At 47.2% G+C, this 22780-nt stretch overlaps 1 protein-coding gene across 1 annotated transcript in view; it reads right to left on the bottom strand.

Moving 5' to 3' along the window:
• Nucleotides 1–2793: 2793 nt before the first annotated feature.
• The window catches only part of LOC143291371 (uncharacterized), a 20126-nt gene continuing 139 nt past the window's right edge, over nucleotides 2794–22780 (bottom strand). Inside the window, exons 2-9 of the mRNA XM_076601212.1 lie at nucleotides 19488–19659; nucleotides 17007–17122; nucleotides 14193–14442; nucleotides 10274–10408; nucleotides 9853–9880; nucleotides 5996–6194; nucleotides 5770–5869; nucleotides 2794–3101 (exon numbers count right to left, since the gene is read on the bottom strand). Coding sequence (XP_076457327.1) covers nucleotides 2794–3101; nucleotides 5770–5869; nucleotides 5996–6194; nucleotides 9853–9880; nucleotides 10274–10408; nucleotides 14193–14442; nucleotides 17007–17122; nucleotides 19488–19659 — 1308 coding nt within the window. The remainder of the gene's footprint in view (nucleotides 3102–5769; nucleotides 5870–5995; nucleotides 6195–9852; nucleotides 9881–10273; nucleotides 10409–14192; nucleotides 14443–17006; nucleotides 17123–19487; nucleotides 19660–22780) is intronic.

Here is a 22780-nt window from a genome sequence, read left to right as displayed (position 1 = left end):
TGGTTAACGCTGTTCCGGTGATCCAACAAGGCCAGACGTTTCGGTAACAACTGCCGGCGTCTTGCCTCCGCCATGCTTTTCAAACTTCGGGACAGTCGGCCTAGTTAGGGGCCGCACTCAAGAGAGCACTGTGCCTACGGGTTAACGTATACCTGCGGGTAATCTGCCTTAGGCAAGGCAAACTGCCTGAGGGTAAGCATTAGCTGGTATTCAGGAACACAGTAGCCAAACCGTAGGGTCTATAAACCCGAAGGCAACTTAACCTTACTACCTGCCAAGGGTGACAGCCCACGAAGCAGAGGTAGATATGGCGAATCCTTTTGTTGCAGTGGTTATTTTAATGGGAAACAGGCTTTTTGTGGAGAGACTGTGTCTTGAATACTGCCAATGATAGTTTGATCTTATCTTTGTTCGCTTGGCAGTCAAAAATGACGTATTGACACTGGCAGACGTCATTATATTCCATATGAATTACGTATGTAGATGTGAAGTGAGTGAACTTGCAGATGATAAATAATAGAATGTCCGAAATTTGCAGTTCATCGAAATTAGTTCATCCCAGACAAATATTTGAACCTGGACTCCGTTGTTTTATCTTATTTTTGCAATTAGCAAAAAACAGGGAGGACAATGTGTTAGAATGTGAAAGTGGCCCCCAGATTTGACAAGTTGCTGACTCTCGTCAGTGCTTTGCAACTGACGTGCTTTTTCTTTTCTTTTTTAAAATTTTTTATTATTATTATTATTATTTTATTATTTTTTCCGTACTTGGGTTCGAAGTAAAAGAGCATTGGCAGAAGGGAATCCCCGGAATTTCTAATTATGGACGATGGGTTGGCTGCCTGAGTGCACCGCGCATGTCTTGATACGAAGACAACTTGACCTTGACGTTAAACTGTCCCTGCGGGCCCCTGCCATGTCGCGGGTAACTTGCCTGAAGGCAAAATTTTGTCTGGAACACGGCCCCCGCCTGGCTCACCTTTCATCTCCCCCTTCCCTTGTGACCTTTCATTGCCACCGTTCACACCTTAATCCCCCTTTAATGACCCCTCATGACCTCCCGACCTTTACTTGCCCTTCATGACGTTATAACTGCCCAAATTGGAGATAACTGCTTTGCACTCAAAAGTGCAGTGAAACCATGAGTATGCACTACTGATAACAACCAACAAAGCCCCATATCTTTCTGGCCCTTCACACAACAATAACAACCAATCATAGTCAATTCCCTGCCGGCCCCTCCCATCACACAACAATAACAACCAATCATAGTCAATTCCCTGCCGGCCCCTCCCATCACATAACAATAACAACCAATCGTAGGCAATTACCTGCCGGCCCCTCCCATCACACAACAATAACAACCAATCACAGTCAATTCCCTGCCGGCCCCTCCCATCACACAACAATAACAACCAATCACAGTCAATTCCCTGCCGGCCCCTCCCATCACACAACAATAACAACCTATCACAGTCAATTACCTGCCGGTCCCTGACATCACATGACAACAACAACCTATCACAGTCAATTCCCTGCCGGCCCATCCCATCACATGACAATAACAACCTATCACAGTCAATTCCCTGCCGGCCCCTCCCATCACACGACAATAACAACCTATCACAGTCAATTCCCTGCCGGCCCCTCCCATCACACGACAATAACAACCTATCACAGTCAATTCCTTGCCGGCCCCTCCCATCACACGACAATAACAACCTATCACAGTCAATTCCTTGCCGGCCCCTCCCATCACATGACAATAACAACCTATCACAGTCAATTCCCTGCCGGCCCATCCCATCACACGACAATAACAACCAATCACAGTCAATTCCCTGCCGGCCCCTCCCATCACACGACAATAACAACCTATCACAGTCAATTCCCTGCTGCCCCCCCCCCCCCCCCCCCATCACACGACAATAACAACCAATCATAGGCAATTCCCTTCCAGTCCCTGACATCACATGACAATAACAAGCAATCATAGGCAATTCCCTGCCAGTCCCTTACATCACACGATAATAACAACCAATCACTCATTGGCAATTCCCTGCCAGCCCCTCCCATCACACAACAATAACAACCAATCACAGGCAATTCCCTGCCAGCCCCTCCCATCACACAACAATAACAACCAATCACAGGCAATTCCCTGCCAGTCCCTCCCATCACACAACAATAACAACCAATCATAGGCAATTCCCTGCTGGCCCCTCCCATCACACAACAATAACAACCAATCATAGGCAATTCCCTGTCGGTCCCTGACATCACATGACAATAACAACCAATGATAGGCAATTCCCTGCCGGCCCCTCCCATCACACAACAATAACAACCAATCATAGGCAATTCCCTGCCGGCCCCTCCTATCACACGACAATAACAACCTATCACAGTCAATTCCTTGAGGCCCCTCCCATCACACGACAATAACAACCAATCACAGTCAATTCCCTGCCGGCCCCTCCCATCACACGACAATAACAACCAATCACAGTCAATTCCCTGCCGGCCCCTCCCATCACACGATAATAGCAACCAATCACAGTCAATTCCCTGCCGGCCCCTCACATCACACAATGATAATAACCAATCATAATCTGTATCCTCCCAGTTCCCCGCACACGACAATAGTAACCAATCATAATCCATTTCCTTCCAGTCCTGCTCACATGACAATAACAACCAATCATGATCCATTTCCTTTTGCCCCACCCCCCACGCCCCACCACCTCTCACACGATAATAACAACCAAATCACAACTGCCACCCTTGAGCCAATCAGCGTCGCAGACTCTCGTAGTAGTGGTACCCGCCGGACATGCTGGAGGGAACCTCGGGCAGCGCCACGATCATCCCCTCGGGCTGCGGCAAGGCCACCCGCTGCAGGTGGTCCTGCCGTGTTGCTGCTGTCGCTGCGGGGTTCTTCTTCCGCCAGCGGCCCTGCTGCAGCCCTGCTGGGAGGGCCAGGCCGTGGGTGGAGGGGGAGAGGCGGAGGAGGAAGGTGGTGTACCCCCCGTCGCCGCTGACCCTCCAGGACAGCAGGTGTCGGGTGGAAAGGAGGGTGCGCAGCACGTCCTCTGCTGCCGCTGGAGGGAAGGGAAAGAGAGATCCATGTCGCCCATTGACTGTTTTGTTCACTTTCTCATGGAGGCGCTGCTGCGTTCGGAATATTCCATATATGCTACACTACTTTTTAGGTTTCTCAAGAAGGCCCCGCTGCGTTCGAAATATTCCATTATTATAGGCTACACTGCATGGCTTTTTTTAAATTAAAAATTTTTTTTTTTTTTAAACAACACTTTTTAACCTTTTTTTTCTCACCTCATTTGCATTTAGGTGAAGTAGCACTTTTAATTTTCTTTTTGCTTCTTTCTTTCTTTGACACATAAATATGCCTTCCTCAATGGTGTTTTTTTTCTTTGACATATAAATATGCCTTCCTCAATGGTGTTTTTTTTCTTTGACATATAAATATGCCTTCCTCAATGGTGCTATTTCTTTGATACATAAATATGCCTTCCTCAATGGTGTTGTTGTTTTTTCCAGTTCTTTGACACATAAATATGCCTTCCTCAATGGTGTTTTTTTTCTTTGACACATGAATATGCCTTCCTCAATGGTGTTTTTTTTCTTTGACACATGAATATGCCTTCCTCAATGGTGCTATTTCTTTGACACATAAATATGCCTTCCTCAATGGTGTTTTTTTTTCTTTGACACATAAATATACCTTCCTCAATGGTGTGTTTTTTTTTCTTTGATACATAAATATGCCTTCCTTAATAGTGGTTTTTTTCCAGTTCTTTGACACATAAATATGCCTTCCTCAATGGTGCTATTTCTTTGATGCATTATTTATGCCTTCCTCAATGGTGTTTTTTTTCTTTGACACATAAATATGCCTTCCTCAATGGTGTTTTTTTTTCTTTGACACATGAATATGCTTTCCTCAATGGTGTTTTTTTTTTTCTTTGACACATAAATATGCCTTCCTCAATGGTGTTTTTTTTTCTTTGACACATGAATATGCTTTCCTCAATGGTGTTTTTTTCTTTCTTTGACACATAAATATGCCTTCGTCAATGGTGTTTTTTTTTTTCTTTGACACATAAATATGCCTTCCTCAATGGTGTTTTTTTTTTCTTTGACACATAAATATGCCTTCCTCAATGGTGTTTTTTTTTCTTTGACACATGAATATGCCTTCGTCAATGGTGTTTTTTTTTCTTTGACACATAAATATGCCTTCCTCAATGGTGTTTTTTTTTTCTTTGACACATGAATATGCCTTCCTCAATGGTGCTATTTCTTTGACACGTAAATATACCTTCCTCAATGTTTTTTTTTTCTTTGACACATGAATATGCCTTCCTCAATGGTGTTTATTTCTTTGACACATAAATATGCCTTCCTCAATGGTGTTTTTTTTTCTTTTACACACAAATATGCCTCCCTCAATGGTGTTTTTTTTTCTTTTTTCTCCACACTTTTACCATGATCATGTAACTCCTCAGGATAGACAATTGGATTTTGGAGTCACTTTTGATATATTGTAATCAGTGTAATGTCTGGGCTTTGTAATGACCTGGTGCATCATTGGCCAGTGTGTGTCCTTACTGAACACATACACGCAATCACACACACACACACACACACACACACTCACGTGTGTGCCCCTCTCTCTCTCTCTCTCTCTCTCTCTCTCTCTCTCTATATATATATATATATATATATATTTACATTCAGAACAGAAACGCAAACCACATCTGCTAGGCAGATTGGGCAGATGCCTGACCAGCAGCATAACCGCCAACGTGCTTTGATTCAAAGTGCATCAGATGTGTGTCGGCCTACCTATCAGATGGATCTCTTCAACGGAATCAGTGTTACCAGAGGACAACACTTACTGTTGCCATGGATTCTGTCAGTGCGCCAGGTGCGTGCTGCACTTAGTTTATCGTCTCATCAGGATGGCAGGATGCTGAGTTTGATTTTTCCAATCGGGAATGGAACCCCGGTAACAGTACTGGCAGATGAGCGTCTAACCATTCTGCCACCTTCGTCGCCTTCATTGAAAATCGATGATACGGATCACATCTTTTGGTGAACCGTTCCTCGTTTCGTAACAAATGTGGGACAGCTCCTTCGTATTTTGTAGTGTGACAGTCAGCCGTGTCCGACTGACCACCAGAACAACAGAGAAGGCGTCTGCTGTCCCGACTATCTGGGCTGGACTTCGATTATAGTGGAGAGTGTCTTGCCCAAGTTACATCCCCACTCTATCGGCCAAGAGGGTTTTAGAACAGCCCGACGTGTCTGGGGTGGTCCCCAAAGGCCAGTTCCCCCAAGGCTGCAGCACTAAGAGTCAGTGCAATCTTGCCTCCCAATATCAAAGTAATAGTCAATCTCAGTCACGTAAGACTAAGCCAACTTGACTTGCCATTGTATTGCAGTAGAGAAACCACCTATGACACGGCTCTCACTTTGCTGTTGGCCTCTGTAAGATGACGTCAATGTGTGATATTGGCTGAGCTTTGGACCTATCAGCTCCTTCAGTATCAATAAAACAGACACAGATACCTGATTGTTGCCAGGCAAAGCTGTCTATTGACCAACTTTTCTTCCTTTTATTCACGCTCACTGTTTTCTTATCACACACACACACACACACACACACACACACACACACACGCACGCACACACATCACAGAAAACACACACACACACACACACACACACACACACACACCTTACCTTGCTGTTGCTGAGCCGAGGCCAGGTCAAACACGTGACCGCCAGAGACCACACCCCCCTCCTCCCACTCCCCCTCCTCTTCCGCAAGCCGGCCGAACGCCTTGGAAGGAGGGGCACGGTGGTGGGGGTGGGGGTGGTGGGAAGCGAAGGAGGAAGAGGAGTCCGTGTCATGAGGAGGAAGAGGAAGAGGAGGCGGCGCTCGTTTCTTCCGTCCTCTGGGGCTGACCGTGGCCTCGCCACTATCGTCGATCACATCGTAACCCGGGGCAACGTTGCTGTCATCGTCGTCGTTGGTGTGGTGGTGGGGGTGGTGGTGGTGGTTGTGGGGGTGGGGAAGGGAGAGGGAGGTCTGCAACGCCACGTTCCTGGTCGACGTCTTCGTCGTCATCGCCCTCGTCTTCGGGCTGGTCAGGTCGTCGGCGTTTCTGTCCGAACGGGACAGCCGTGATGATGGTGATGGTGATGGTGACGATGATGATGGTGACTACGACGACAATGACGATGTTGAGTAAGACTCAGTGACGATGATGATGACCGCTATGACGATGCGTCGTCGTCATCATCATCGTCATAACCATCGTTGGCGTCATCGTCGTCAACATCGTCGTCGATGACGGTAATGATAAAAAAAAACAATAATAACAATGCCGATGAAGGTGATAAAAGCGCTGATTTCAACACGCTTTTTTTTTTTTTTTTTAAGTTCTTCTACTGCTAATAATAATATAGTGTGTCAGGCAATGGCTGAGTTGTGGCGTCCCAAAACCACCCCTCCCCCTACAACTCTCTCCCCACCCCCCCTCTAGACTGAAGACTGTTGGTCACAACGTCTCCCTCCCCTCTCCACCCTCCTCTCCCCTCTTCCCCTCTCCCCCCTCTAGACTGAAGACTGTTGGTCACAACGTCTCCCCCCCTCTCCACCCTCCTCACCCCTCTTCCCCACTCCCCCCTCTAGACTGAAGACTGTTCGTCACAACGTCTCCCTCCCCTCTCCACCCTCCTCATCCTCACCCCTCTTCCCCACTCCCCCCTCTAGACTGAAGACTGTTGGTCACAACGTCTCCCTCCCCTCTCCACCCTCCTCACCCCTCTTCCCCACTCCCCCGTCTAGACTGAAGACTGTTGGTCACAACGTCTCCCTCCCCTCTCCACCCTCCTCATCCCTCCCCCCCCACGCCCCGCTTCGTTGCATGAAGCAATAACGTACGCGTACAGACGCGTTAACAGTCGAGAAGAAAAGAGAACAATGATGATGGTAGTAGTAAAACAAAACAAAACAAAACAAAACTTGGCGGGGCACCCCCGTTTTTCTCTGGCACCTCGTAACCAAGGTACCGATAGAGCGTCAGTTGGCTGGATGTCAAGTATAAGGTACACGCTGATATACAAACGGCTGCCACGTTTTTTTTCTACATTTACGATAAGTCGAGGGGTTAAAAAACAAAGTTCCAGAAACTTGGCCAGCGAGGAGACTCTTCTTGGTACTGGTGTCTGAAGGGAGGACACAGCGAAATAACGCGGTATGTAAATTAATAATTACATACAGACTGACATAGCAACAAACCTCTGCTCGTTCTCTTCTGTTTCGGTGAATGGCAAACCTCCTACGTGAGATTACGTCATAGAGTCAGAGAGTTTATTATACCCCTCCTGATCAAACTGTGTGGTGTTTGGTGAATGGCAACCCCTCTACGAGAGATTACGTCACAGAGTCAGCGAGTTCATTATACCCCTCCTGATCAAACTGGGTGGTGTTTCGGTGAATGGCAACCCTCTCTACGTGAGATTACGTCATACAGTCAGTGAGTTTATTATACTCCTCCTGATCAAACTGGGTGGTGTTTCGGTGAATGGCAACCCCTCTACGTGAGATTACGTCATACAGTCAGTGAGTTTATTATACTCCTTCTGATCAAACTGTGTGGTGTTTTGGTGAATGGCAACCCCTCTACGTGAGATTAGGTCACAGAGTCAGCGAGTTTATTATACCCCTCCTGATCAAATTGTGTGGTGTTTCGGCGAATGGCAACCCCTCTACAGGTTACGTCATACAGTCAGCGAGTTTATTATACCCCTCCTGATCAAACTGTGGTGTTTCGGTGAAGTCATCATCAGTCATCAGTTTCGGTGAATGGCAACCCCTCTACGTGAGATTACGTCATAGAGTCAGCGAGTTTATTAAAGGACTGTCCGATTTTCAGTCAAAAATGGGACACCGAAACGAAAAGATGACTAACTATTGACGATTTAATGGTAGAAACTGACGCGTACAAAACTTGTCTGGAAAATCTAAGGAGCAGAGAACCATAAGTTTGAACAGTCACTATCTGGTGGTATTTAAAAACCCCAGAGACGCTTCTCAGATTACGCATTTAGCCAAAAAAAATGTATCCCGGCCGGATTAAATTTATGCATGAAGCATTTAAGGACGCTACCTCCGACCCTTACACGGGGATATTTCCGGATGATTTGCAGCATATTGTCCATGTGGAAGAGGAAAAATAATGTCTCACACATTGACTCGGAAGAAGCACGCCGCCATTTTAAAATGGTTATGTACAGTTAACCCCAAGACTGCTAAGACGATTATTAAAGCGGCTGATAAAGACTTAGTGCACGCTTTCTGCGAGTGCAGTTTGAACATGCTGAAGGGGAATGTGCCCCTCTCACCGTCCCAGAAGAAAACATTGAGTAAATATAAATCGGGTTGCCAAAAAAGGCGCATCTTTGAAAACAAAGAAAGCTTTACTACAAAAAGGCGGATTTTTAGGAGCTCTCTGAGGTCCTGTTCTCGGTGTGTTGGGTGATACATTATTTCAATAATGGCTAAAAAGATGATATTAGTCAATCCTAGAACGCTACAGATACCACGGACGCTGTACTGAAACTGGACAATGAAATTCGTTCAGTTGTAAACCAAACGGATATGTCCGATTACGAGAAAAACTCGCTCGATGCAACATCCTCGTTCTGGAACGGTATTTGACTTTATCGGACGAATTCAGAGACTTGCATCGTCCGGATCATAAAAGAACCAGACGCCGGACTAAAAGACCTTCGTCTTCCTCTTCAACGAGAAAGTGAAGTGTTAACCAACGTACCATTCAAACTGAGATCCAAGGCCGAATGTTTATTGAAATATATACGACGTATTCCGGATTTAGATTAGTCCGACCAAGGGGAATTGATGTATGAAGGAAAAACAGCTATAGACAATAGTCATATGGTCGATTTAATGAACGATATTTTACGGTTCAAGGATCGCTTCTCCACAGTCATCAGCTGCTATGCCCCGACGATGACCAACCACACACACACACACACACACATGCGCACGCGCACCTGCGGAGGACACACTGAACGTTGTTACTTGATTGGTTTTTGTTTTTGTTCTTTAAGTCCTACCTCGGAACACTGAAAGACGCGATGGTACGAAGTTTTTGTTTTGTTTGTTTGCTTTCTTTGGAAATATGTTGATTTTCGGTTAGTGATACATGGGCGTTCCCGGTATCATACTGGTGTGTCCCCGACTGTCACACCGGGGAGACCGGTGTTCGATTCTCCACCGAGGAGACTGTTTTGCTGTCTTTTGATGTTGTTGCTGTTTTTATTGTTACTCAGATCAAAGCGGGTTTCTTTCCAATCATGTGTAAACACGTCTGTTTTTAATATTGACACCGTCAAAAAAAATAATAACGTACGTGACCTTGTGATCACTTCCGGTGACCCACACGCACTTCCGGAAATCCCTGGGGAAACCACGACCTTGTACACATTTCCGGTTCCGGTGACCTTGACTCCCACATGAGGTTCTCCTTACTTTCGGTTGATGAGAACATCACTGACAACATTCTGGGCGTCATCAGGCTTTTTACACACACACACACACACACACACACACACACACACACACACACACACACACACACACACACACACACAATCACACTCAACAAAGAAGTTAGGAAGCCACCTCTCTCTTTCTGTTATCCTTTCTTTCTTTTCATACCATATCATTAGTATTGCTTCTTTTTTTATATAGATATTAATGTTAATATCAATATGTATTATCAAGAAACTTACATGTCGCTTCTGTCTTGTGTCTCGTCATCTGAAGAACACACACACACACACACACACACACACACACACACACACACACACACACACACACACACACGTCAATTAAGACAACAAAACCCGGTATTGCAAAAAAGATATATATATATATATACAAATGAAATATCCAACAAATAAACTGTATATATACATGTAACGAACACACACACGCGCGCGCGCGCACACACACACACACACACAGAACGTCACCCCTGTTCAGACAGACAGGACTTCACCCCATCAGGGGTGTTGGTGTGGGGTGTGTGGAGGTGTGGTACACCTCTGAAAGTGACACGTAATATACATAATTAATAATACACGTGTGTGTGTGTGTGTGTGTGTGTGTGTGTGTGTGTGTGTGTGTGTGTGTGTGTGTGCACCGAACCTGAACAGAGGAGTCCTTTATTCCACAGGCAGGTGAGCACGATGACGACAATGATGACGACGACGGCGACGACACCAGCCGCCCCGATGGCGGCGCCGAAGAGCACCCCGTCACTGTAGCTGTCCGCCACGTCCTCTGGTGCCGGGGACATGGAACCACGCCACACTGCTCGATAACTCTTGTCACTGCCATTGTCTTGTCGCTGTCATTGTCTTGTCGCTGTCATTGTCTTGTCACTGTCATTGTCTTGTCTTGGCTTGTCTGGGGTCGTGTCGTATTTGTGTCATGTGCTGTGCTGTGCTGAGCTGTGTTACGTTTTATTGTATTGTATTGTATTGTATTGTATTGTATTGTGTCGTATCGTGTCGTCATTGTATTGTATTGTGTTGTGTCGTGTCGTGTCGTGTTGCGTTGTACTGTATTGTGCAGTATTGTGTGTTGTATTCGATCGTAATATGATGTGCTGCGTTTCGTGGCGTGGCGTTGTATGTGTTTATTAGTTGTAGTTTTAAAATAATTTTGTTGTTGGTTGTTTGTTCTTCACCACAACAGACATGTCTGTGAGGAAATGGGGCTGCTCTCCCCCTTCCCGGAGAGAACACGTGGCCACAATCTTTAATGAAGCAGCACCCTTTTTCCCTGTCAGCAAGTGTGTTTGATTCACTATCAATTCTACACATTTTTTTCCAAACAGGTATAACACTACCTATGGTAACCCTCTGGTTCTCCTGGCAACAAAGAAAATAATTGATGAGAATCAGTCTGGAACTGGACAGAAGCGGGACAGCAGATGGCCTGTGTGAGGACAGCAACTGAAGTCACGCTGTCCATGGTTGATGCTGTCCATGGTTGATGTTGAAGTCACGCTGTCCATGGTTGATGTTGAAGTCACGCTGTCCATGGTTGATGTTGAAGTCATGCTGTCCATGATGTTGAAGTCATGCTGTCCATGGTTGATGTTGAAGTCACAGTGTCCATGGTTGATGTTGAAGTCACGCTGTCCATGGTTGATGTTGAAGTCATGCTGTCCATGATGTTGAAGTCATGTTGTCCATGGTTGATGTTGAAGTCATGTTGTCCATGGTTGATGTTGAAGTCATGCTGTCCATGGTTGATGTTGAAGTCATGCTGTCCATGGTTGATATTGAAGTCACGCTGTCCATGGTTGATGTTGAAGTCATGTTGTCCATGGTGATGTTGAAGTCACGCTGTCCATGGTTGATGCTGTCCATGGTTGATGTTGAAGTACGCTGTCCATGGTTGATGTTGAAGTACGCTGTCCATGGTTGATGTTGAAGTCACACTGTCCATGGTTGATGTTGAAGTCACGCTGTCCATGGTTACACTGTCCATGGTTGATGTTGAAGTCACGCTGTCCATGGTTGATGTTGAAGTCACGCTGTCCATGGTTGATGTTGAAGTCACGCTGTCCATGGTTGATGTTGAAGTCACACTGTCCATGGTTGATGTTTAAGCCACCATTTGTCCAGAGGAAGGTGGCAGAATGGTTAAGACGCTCAGCTGCCAATACAGAGAGTCCGTGAGGGTGTGGGTTCGAATCCCGCTCTCGCCCTTTCTCCTAAGTTTGACTGGAAAATCAAACTGAGCGTCTAGTCTTTCGGATGAGACGATAAACCGAGGTCCCGTGTGCAGCACGCACTTGGCGCACTGAAAAAGAACCCATGGCAACGAGAGTGTTGTCCTCTGGCGAAATTACGTAAAATGAAATCCACTTTCATAGGTACACAAATATGTAAGCATGCACTCAAGGCCTGACTAAGCGCGTTGGGTTATGCTGCTGGTCAGGCATCTGCTCAACAGATGTGGTGTAGCGTGTATGGATTTGTCCGAACGCAGTGACGCCTCCTTGAGAAAGTGAAACTGAAACTGAAACCATTGCGTGCACACATCAGGCAACAGAATTATTCAGTGCGTCCAGCCATGCGGGACACGCCTGCAGGAGCACAGACCTGGTGCCACCAGCGAGACGATGATCATTGGAGGTGAGTGCCGATGTTAGATTCCAAGTCATTTTATTTATTGAGACATCTTGCTATAGCGCATGTTCTTGAAGTCAGCGTAGGTGTGGGCAGTAGTTAGGGTAGGTTAGGCCTCAGGATGACTGTGTGGACGACTGAAAATGCTACCGTGGATATATATATATATATACAGAGAGAGAGGGAGGGAGAGAGAGGGAGAGATTTGCGTACCTATCAGACGCGGTGCATTTCTTCTATAGAGGACAACATTTTTGTTGCCATGGGTTCTTTTGCAGTGTGCCAGTGCGTACTGCAAACAGGACCTGGGTTTATCGTCTCAGCCCAGTGACTAGACGCGTGGTTTGATTCTCCACTGAGACCGCTTTCCAGATTTAGTAGAAAGGACTCACGCAGGAATGGAACACACGCCCTCACAAACACTGTGTTGGCAAATAAACACCTTAACCATTCTGCCACCTTCCTCCTGACATCCCATAGAACCTGGTGAACTAAACAAACCACACAGACAGACCCTCCAGCCCACCCCTCTACACATACACACTGACTGACTGAAACCATTTATTGTCAGATTAACGTTTTGTTGCATTCACACACACACACACACACACACACACACACACACACACACACACACACACACACACACACACACACACACACACACACACACTGATAATGCCGTACCAACCAGACTGAACAGTGACACACACGACAGTAACATTCTCCCAGACACTGTCAGCTGCAGTGAATACTGTACCAGACACAGTCAGCTGCAGTGAATACTGTACCAGACACTGTCAGCTGCAGTGAATACTGTACCAGACACACCAGCTGCAGTGAATACTGTACCAGACACTGTCAGCTGCAGTGAATACTGTACCAGACACAGTCAGCTACAGTGAATACTGTACCAGACACACCAGCTGCAGTGAATACTGTACCAGACACTGTCAGCTGCAGTGAATACTGTACCAGACACTGTCAGCTGCAGTGAATACTGTACCAGACACTGTCAGCTGCAGTGAATACTGTACCAGACACACCAGCTGCAGTGAATACTGTACCAGACACTGTCAGCTGCAGTGAATACTGTACCAGACACACCAGCTGCAGTGAATACTGTACCAGACACACCAGCTGCAGTGAATACTGTACCAGACACTGTCAGCTGCAGTGAATACTGTACCAGACACACCAGCTGCAGTGAATACTGTACCAGACACTGTCAGCTGCAGTGAATACTGTACCAGACACTGTCAGCTGCAGTGAATACTGTACCAGACACTGTCAGCTGCAGTGAATACTGTACCAGACAGTCAGAGCAGTGAATACTGTACCAGACACACCAGCTGCAGTGAATACTGTACCAGACACAGTCAGCTGCAGTGAATACTGTACCAGACACTGTCAGCTGCAGTGAATACTGTACCAGACACACCAGCTGCAGTGAATACTGTACCAGACACTGTCAGCTGCAGTGAATACTGTACCAGACACACCAGCTGCAGTGAATACTGTACCAGACACACCAGCTGCAGTGAATACTGTACCAGACACTGTCAGCTGCAGTGAATACTGTACCAGACACTGTCAGCTGCAGTGAATACTGTACCAGACACAGTCAGAGCAGTGAATACTGTACCAGACACTGTCAGCTGCAGTGAATACTGTACCAGACACTGTCAGCTGCAGTGAATACTGTACCAGACACTGTCAGCTGCAGTGAATACTGTACCAGACACTGTCAGCTGCAGTGAATACTGTACCAGACACTGTCAGCTGCAGTGAATACTGTACCAGACACAGTCAGCTGCAGTGAATACTGTACCAGACACACCAGCTGCAGTGAATACTGTACCAGACACTGTCAGCTGCAGTGAATACTGTACCAGACACTCCAGCTGCAGTGAATACTGTACCAGACACAGCCACGACGAGGCCCAATTCGAAACGTCCGGCGAATTGCGGGAAGGCACTGCCGTCCACCTCCACGTAGCAGCGATAGGCTCGTTTGGAGTCGGCCAGTCGGAGCCGTCGAGTCAGCCGACTGGACCCGTTTCTGTAACACGGCTGCTGATTGGTCTCCAGGACGGTGACGTCAGAGGCTGAGCCGTCGTGGGGGATCCAGTCCTGTTGGTCTGTGTCCCAGAACTCCCAGTGCCAGACAATCTGCTGGAGTGAGGCAGTAGTGTGACTTGTTGTTCTTTTTAGGCTTGTATTTATTCTTTCTTTCAACCCCCCCCCCCCCCCCCCACCCTTTGGTATTTTCGCCTTTATTTATCTTAATCAATTCCAAACTCTCAATGCCGTGAAATAGACCCTGCCGTGAAAACTGACCCTGGACATGATGAAAATCAGTTTCAGTTTCAGTTTCTTAATTACTGGTGCGTCACTGCGGTCGGACAGATCCGTATTCGCTACACCACATGTGCAAGGCAGATGCCTTGACCAGCAGCATAACCCATCGCTCTGTCATGCATTGAGTGTACACACACACACACACACACACACACACACACACACACACACACACACACACACACACTCACACACACACACACACACACACACACACACACACACACACACACACACACACACACACACACACACACACACACACAGAGACACACACACACACACTCACACACACACCAGTACTCACACACACACACACACACACACACACACACCAGTACTCACACACACACACACACACACACACACACACACACACACACACACACACACACACACACACACACACACACACACACACACACACACACACACACAGCACTCTCGTTGCCATGGGTTCTTTCTCGGTGCGCCAAGTGCGTGCTGCACACGGGACCTCGGTTTATTGTCTCATCCCAATGACCAGACGCTCGGTTTGACGGGCGCAACAGCCGAGTGGTTAAAACGTTGGACTTTCAATCCGTGGGACCCGGGTTCGATTCTTGATAATAGCGCCTGGTGGGTAAAAGGTGGAGATTTTTCCGATCTCCCAGGTCAACATATGTGCAGACCTGCTGGTGCCTGAACTCCCATCGTGTGTTTCTGAACGCAGAAGATCAAATACGCACGTTAAAGATCCTGTAATCCCTCTCAGCGTTCGGTGGGTTATGGAAACAAGAACATACCCAGCATGCACACCCCTGAAAATGGAGTATGTATCACAGCAGGCAAAATAGGTGACACCCTCAGTAACGCCAAATCTGTTTTAATGGCTAAAAATTTGAAAGGCCGGGTTTGGCAGGAGGCAGCCACAACTGATCGATACGCGTCAGGCTGTACATGCAGGGCAGAAGTTAAACCAGCTACAGCAGGGATAACCCATGGTCTTTTGACCAAGGAAACCACACGGCAAGTTCATGTACATTGTTCGGAGACCTCCCTGCAGACAGGAGAGCGGACACCACGGCCCAGTCCACAGGCAGAGGTCTCGGGGACAATGATTCCCCAATTTAATTGCCAACGCGTCACGATTTTCGCCGGGGAACAATGTTCTCCCCGGCCCAACTATAAAGGCATCGGCCTACAAGCCTCACTCCCTTCCCCTCTCTTTCTCTCAGACTCCCTCACTTGCTGCTGGTGGGCTGACCTTACAGTCTCTCCCGGCGTCTGCACCAGACAGTGACGTGTGTTGGGACTGCTAGGCCGGGGAGAGTTAGACACAGTGACGTGTGTTGGGACTGCTAGGCCGGGGAGAGTTAGACACAGTGACGTGTGTTGGGACTGCTAGGCCGGGGAGAGCTAGACACAGTGACGTGTGTTGGGACTGCTAGGCCGGGCAGAGCTAGACACAGTGACGTGTGTTGGGACTGCTAGGCCGGGGAGAGCTAGACACAGTGACGTGTGTTGGGACTGCTAGGCCGGGGAGAGCTAGACACAGTGGTTGGTGCAGATAATTCCACGATTATTTTTGTCCCGTGATATATGGCTGCCTTTATGGCCGGGTAAATAAATAGAAAAAAGCACCAAAAAACAAAACAACAGCAACAACAAAAAAGAACCACCAAAAAAACAACAACAAATAAACAAAACAAAAAAAACAACAAAACCAACGGTCATTCACGTAGAATGTTAGTGTGTATGTGTACGTGCCTGAAATCTGATTGAATAACACAGGAAACGAATGATGAGCGCCCAGTGGCAGCCGTCAATCGGCTTTACTCAGGTAGGCAGCCTGTTGTGCAAATGACCCCCTGTTTGTAAACCGCTTAGAGCTTGGTCTCCGACCGAGGATAGACGCTATATAAGCATCCACATGATTTTCCAGTCAATTTATTGGGAGAAAGGGTTAGAGCGGGATTGGAACTCAGACCCTCACGGACTGTGTATGACAGATGAGTGTCTTAACTTCTTTGACGTGACGGACTGTGTATGACAGATGAATGTCTTAACTTCTTTGACGTGACGGACTGTGTATCGGCAGATGAGTGTCTTAACTTCTTTGACGTGACGGACTGTGTATCGGCAGATGAATGTTTGAACTTCTTTGACGTGACGGACTGTGTATCGGCAGATGAATGTTTGAACTTCTTTGACGTGACGGACTGTGTATCGGCAGATGAATGTCTTAACTTCTTTGACGTGACGGACTGTGTATGACAGATGAATGTCTTAACTTCTTTGACGTGCGCGCGAAGACCATTAAAGTGATTGTGATTCCGAGAATCATATGCAAATGTGTCGGGGTCAAAACGGGGTGGGGTGTCCAAACCACCCACCTTGCTGTCGGAGGTCAGAGGTCCTAGAGGTCCCGAACAGGTCAAGGTCACGGTCTGGTTGACCGCCCAGTGTTCGTAGTCTGGCTCCGCTACCATGGTCACGTGACCCGGCCTCACTGCCCGTCAGTCAATCAACCAGTCGCTCAGTCAGTCAACCAACCGCTCGTTTTATCAACCAATCAATCATCCAGTCGGTCAATCAATCATTCAGTCAATCAATCAAACAAATCGATATGCAATCAAGACAGAGGTCCTTCATTCACTCACTCAGTCAATCAATCAATTAACCACTCGTTCAAACAATCACTGGCAGTCGATCGATCAACAAGCAGCGAACTCACAGTCTCTCTCTCTCTCTCTCTCTCTCTTAGAACAACGGCAGATGTGTAAGTCGGCCAAAGTACTAAAGATTCATTCATTCTCTCCATATATATATATATATATATCCCTCCCTCTCTCTGTCTCTCTTCCCCCCTCTCTCTCCATATCTCTTTCGCTCTCCCTCCTCATCCCTCTCTCTCCGTCTCTCCCTCCCCACCTCTTTCTCTCTCTCTGTCTCTCTCCCTCTTTCGCTCTCCCTCCCCACCTCTTTCTCTCTCTCCGTCTCTCGACCCAACCAAGCACCACTGTAAGTGAAACAACACACCAGTGACCCCAACCACTGTAAGTGAAACAACACACCAGTGACCCCAACCACTGTAACTGAAGCAACACACCAGTGACCCCAACCACTGTAAGTGAAACAACACACCAGTGACCCCAACCACTGTAAGTGAAGCAACACACCAGTGACCCCAACCACTGTAAGTGAAACAACACACCAGTGACCCCAACCACTGTAAGTGAAACAACACACCAGTGACCCCAACCACTGTAAGTGAAACAACACACCAGTGACCCCAACCACTGTAAGTGAAACAACACACCAGTGACCCCAACCACTGTAACTGAAGCAACACACCAGTGACCCCAACCACTGTAAGTGAAACAACACACCAGTGACCCCAACCACTGTAAGTGAAACAACAGTGACCCCAACCACTGTAAGTGAAACAACACACCAGTGACCCCAACCACTGTAAGTGAAACAACAGTGACCCCAACCACTGTAAGTGAAACAACACACCAGTGACCCCAACCACTGTAAGTGAAACAACACACCAGTGACCCCAACCACTGTAAGTGAAACAACACACCAGTGACCCCAACCACTGTAAGTGAAACAACACACCAGTGACCCCAACCACTGTAAGTGAAACAACACACCAGTGACCCCAACCACTGTAACTGAAACAACACACCAGTGACCCCAACCACTGTAAGTGAAACAACACACCAGTGACCCCAACCACTGTAAGTGAAACAACAGTGACCCCAACCACTGTAAGTGAAACAACAGTGACCCCAGCCACTGTAAGTGAAACAACACACCAGTGACCCCAGCCACTGTAAGTGAAACAACACACCAGTGACCCCAGCCACTGTAAGTGAAACAACAGTGACCCCAACCACTGTAAGTGAAACAACACACCAGTGACCCCAACCACTGTAAGTGAAACAACACATCAGTGACCCCAACCACTGTAAGTGAAACAACACACCAGTGACCCCAACCACTGTAAGTGAAACAACAGTGACCCCAACCACTGTAAGTGAAACAACAGTGACCCCAGCCACTGTAAGTGAAACAACACACCAGTGACCCCAGCCACTGTAAGTGAAACAACACACCAGTGACCCCAGCCACTGTAAGTGAAACAACACACCAGTGACCCCAGCCACTGTAAGTGAAACAACACACCAGTGACCCCAGCCACTGTAAGTGAAACAACACACCAGTGACCCCAACCACTGTAAGTGAAACAACACACCAGTGACCCCAACCACTGTAACTGAAACAACACACCAGTGACCCCAACCACTGTAAGTGAAACAACACACCAGTGACCCCAACCACTGTAAGTGAAACAACACACCAGTGACCCCAACCACTGTAAGTGAAACAACACACCAGTGACCCCAACCACTGTAAGTGAAACAACAGTGACCCCAACCACTGTAAGTGAAACAACACACCAGTGACCCCAGCCACTGTAAGTGAAACAACACACCAGTGACCCCAGCCACTGTAAGTGAAACAACACACCAGTGACCCCAACCACTGTAAGTGAAACAACACACCAGTGACCCCAACCACTGTAAGTGAAACAACACACCAGTGACCCCAACCACTGTAAGTGAAACAACACACCAGTGACCCCAACCACTGTAAGTGAAACAACACATCAGTGACCCCAACCACTGTAAGTGAAACAACACACCAGTGACCCCAACCACTGTAAGTGAAACAACACACCAGTGACCCCAACCACTGTAAGTGAAGGAACACACCAGTGACCCCAACCAAACAGCACTGTAAGTGAAGGAACACACCAGTGACCCCAACCACTGTAAGTGAAGGAACACACCAGTGACCCCAACCTTGCACTCCCAGCGTGTCGTTGACAGTGGCGACAAAGAGGGCCGTGTTGAGGTAGGCCGCTTCACACACGTACAGCCCGGCGTCCTGACACTTGGCACGTGACATCCGTAACGTCAGGGAGTTCTGGGCCACACTTCCAGACGACGAGGAACCTTCTATCGGGTACAGGACCTGCAATGAAGGGTTTAGTTGCCATGGGAGAACGGTTACAAGGGGGAGGGGCGGGGGGCGGAGAGGGGCGGGGCCGGGGGAGAGAGGGGTTGGGAGGGGGGGGAGGGTCGAGAGGAGGAAGGGAAGGGAGGGGGAAGAGTGTGAGGGAGGAGGTGAATGGAGAAAGGAAAGAGGAAAGGAAGGAAGGAAGGAAGGAAGGAATCGATAGTAAAAGGAAAAGAGGAAGGAAGGATGGTAGAAAAATATAAAGGAAGGAAGAAAGAATTTTAGGGGAAAGAATGAATAAAGGAATGAAGCCAGGAAGACATGACGGAAGGAAGGAATCGATGGGAAATAGAATAGTGGAATGAAAGAAAGAAGGAATATGGACGGAAGACATGAAGGAAGTGAGAAAGAAGGAATCGATGGGAAACGGAAGAGAAATGAAAGAAGAAGGAAGGGAGACATGAAGGAAGTGAGAAAGAAGGAATCGATGGGAAAAGGAGAAGAGGAAGGAAGGGAAGAACGATCATCAGCAAGAAAAAGACAGGTTCAACCAATACAGAACGATCACCAGCAAGAAAAAGACAGGTTCAACCAATACAGAACGATTACCAGCAAGAAAAAGACAGGTTCAACCAATACAGAACGATTACCAGCAGGAAAAAGACAGGTTCAACCAACACAGAACGATTACCAACAAGAAAAAGAGAGGTTCAACCAATACAGAACAATTATCAGCAGGAAAAAGACAGGTTCAACCAATACAGAACGATTACCAGCAGGAAAAAGAGAGGTTCAACCAATACAGAACGATTATCAGCAGGAAAAAGAGAGGTTCAACCAATACAGAACAATTATCAGCAGGAAAAAGACAGGTTCAACCAATACAGAACGATTACCAGCAGGAAAAAGAGAGGTTCAACCAATACAGAACGATTATCAGCAGGAAAAAGACAGGTTCAACCAATACAGAACGATCATCAGCAGGAAAAAGACAGGTTCAACCAATACAGAACGATTATCAGCCAGACAAAGACAGGTTCAACCAATACAGAACGATTATCAGCAGGAAAAAGACAGGTTCAACCAATACAGAACGATCATCAGCAGGAAAAAGACAGGTTCAACCAATACAGAACGATTACCAGCAAGAAAAAGACAGGTTCAACCAATACAGAACGATCATCAGCAGGAAAAAGACAGGTTCAACCAATACAGAACGATTATCAGCCAGACAAAGACAGGTTCAACCAATACAGAACGATCATCAGCAGGAAAAAGACAGGTTCAACCAATACAGAACGATTATCAGCAAGAAAAAGAGAGGTTCAACCAATACAGAACGATTATCAGCAAGAAAAAGACAGGTTCAACCAATACAGAACGATTATCAGCAAGAAAAAGACAGGTTCAACCAATACAGAACGATTATCAGCAAGAAAAAGACAGGTTCAACCAATACAGAACGATCATCAGCAGGAAAAAGACAGGTTCAACCAATACAGAACGATTATCAGCAGGAAAAAGAGAGGTTCAACCAATACAGAACGATTATCAGCAAGAAAAAGACAGGTTCAACCAATACAGAACGATTATCAGCAAGAAAAAGACAGGTTCAACCAATACAGAACGATCACCAGCAAGAAAAAGACAGGTTCAACCAATACAGAACGATTACCAGCAAGAAAAAGACAGGTTCAACCAATACAGAACGATTACCAGCAGGAAAAAGACAGGTTCAACCAATACCGGATGAAGTCAAACAAAAGCGAAAATAACACAAAAACAAAGAAATAGACGAAAAAGGAAAGAGCGAAAGAAAGAAGAAGGAGAAGAGAATGAATAACAGCAGCAGCAGCAACAACAACATCAAAAACACCACCACCACCACCACCAACAACAACATCAACAACAACAGAGACACACACACAGAGGGAGAGAGACAGACAGACAGAGAGAGAGAGACAGAGTGACAGAGACAGTGACAGAGACAGTGAAACAGAGAGAGGGAGAGAGAGACAGAGAGACACAGAGAGAGAGAGACAGAAAGAGAAACAGAGAGACAGAGAGAGAGAGGCAGACAGACGCAGAGAGAGCGAGACAGACAGAGACAAAGAGAGAAAGAGAGAGAGACAGACAGAGATGGAGAGACAGAGACAGACACAGAGAGAGACAGAAAGAGACTGAGAAAGACAGAGACGGATAGACAGAGAGAGACGGACAGACAGACAGACAGAGACAAACTGACAGACACACACACACGCGCGCGCACGAAAGAGAGAGCGAGAGACAGACAAAGAGAGAGAGAGGGACGCAGAGAGAACACTTGTGATGAATAAGAACATGGGTGAGGCGAAAGAGAGAGGCAGAGACAGAGACAGACAGACAGAGGGACAGAGAGAGACAGACAGAGAAAGAGGAAGAGACAGACAGAGACACAGAGACTGATAGACACAGACACACACACAGTGAGTGCAGCTGTACTGGTGTTGGAAAGACAAAGGGAGATCATTCAAACTATTGTCTGCACGACGTGACGCAAAGTTTAGCGCGCACGTCAGAGGGCACGTCAGTCAGTGAGGGTCAGAGGGCACGTCAGTCAGTGAGGGTCAGAGAGAGGGTCAGAGGGCACGTCAGTCAGTGAGGGTCAGAGAGAGGGTCAGAGGGCACGTCAGTCAGTGAGGGTCAGAGGGAGGGTCAGAGGGCACGGAACCCAGGACACCCCGCTTTTCAAACACACCTCGGCCGACAGCACGTCACACACACACACACACACACACACACACACACACACACACACACACACACACAAATCAGAAACAAACAAACAACAACAACAACAACAAAACTAAACAGAATTTTAATGTTATAAGTGGGTCAGATACCTGTGGTGGAAATAAATGTGTCAGTGATTTTCCCAGCACACACTGCTAATGAATGCCCCCCACCCTGCCTCCTCCCCCCACCTCCACCCGTTCTCCTCCTCCCTCCCCTTAACCCTCCTCCCTCCCTCCCTCCCTTGGCCACTTCTGTGAAGAGAGATCAGGGCCAGACGCCAGGGAAGTTGATATTTCCTTGCACCCCATTCATCCTCAGCCCCTATCCCCCCCCCGATCCCCTCCATGACACATATCCCCGT

The sequence above is a fragment of the Babylonia areolata genome, chromosome 17, assembly GCF_041734735.1.
Source record: "Babylonia areolata isolate BAREFJ2019XMU chromosome 17, ASM4173473v1, whole genome shotgun sequence".
NCBI classification, from domain to species: Eukaryota; Metazoa; Mollusca; class Gastropoda; order Neogastropoda; family Buccinidae; genus Babylonia; species Babylonia areolata.
The sequence above is the reverse complement of the archived record's forward strand: the minus strand, read 5'-3'. Positions and strand labels throughout refer to the sequence as shown.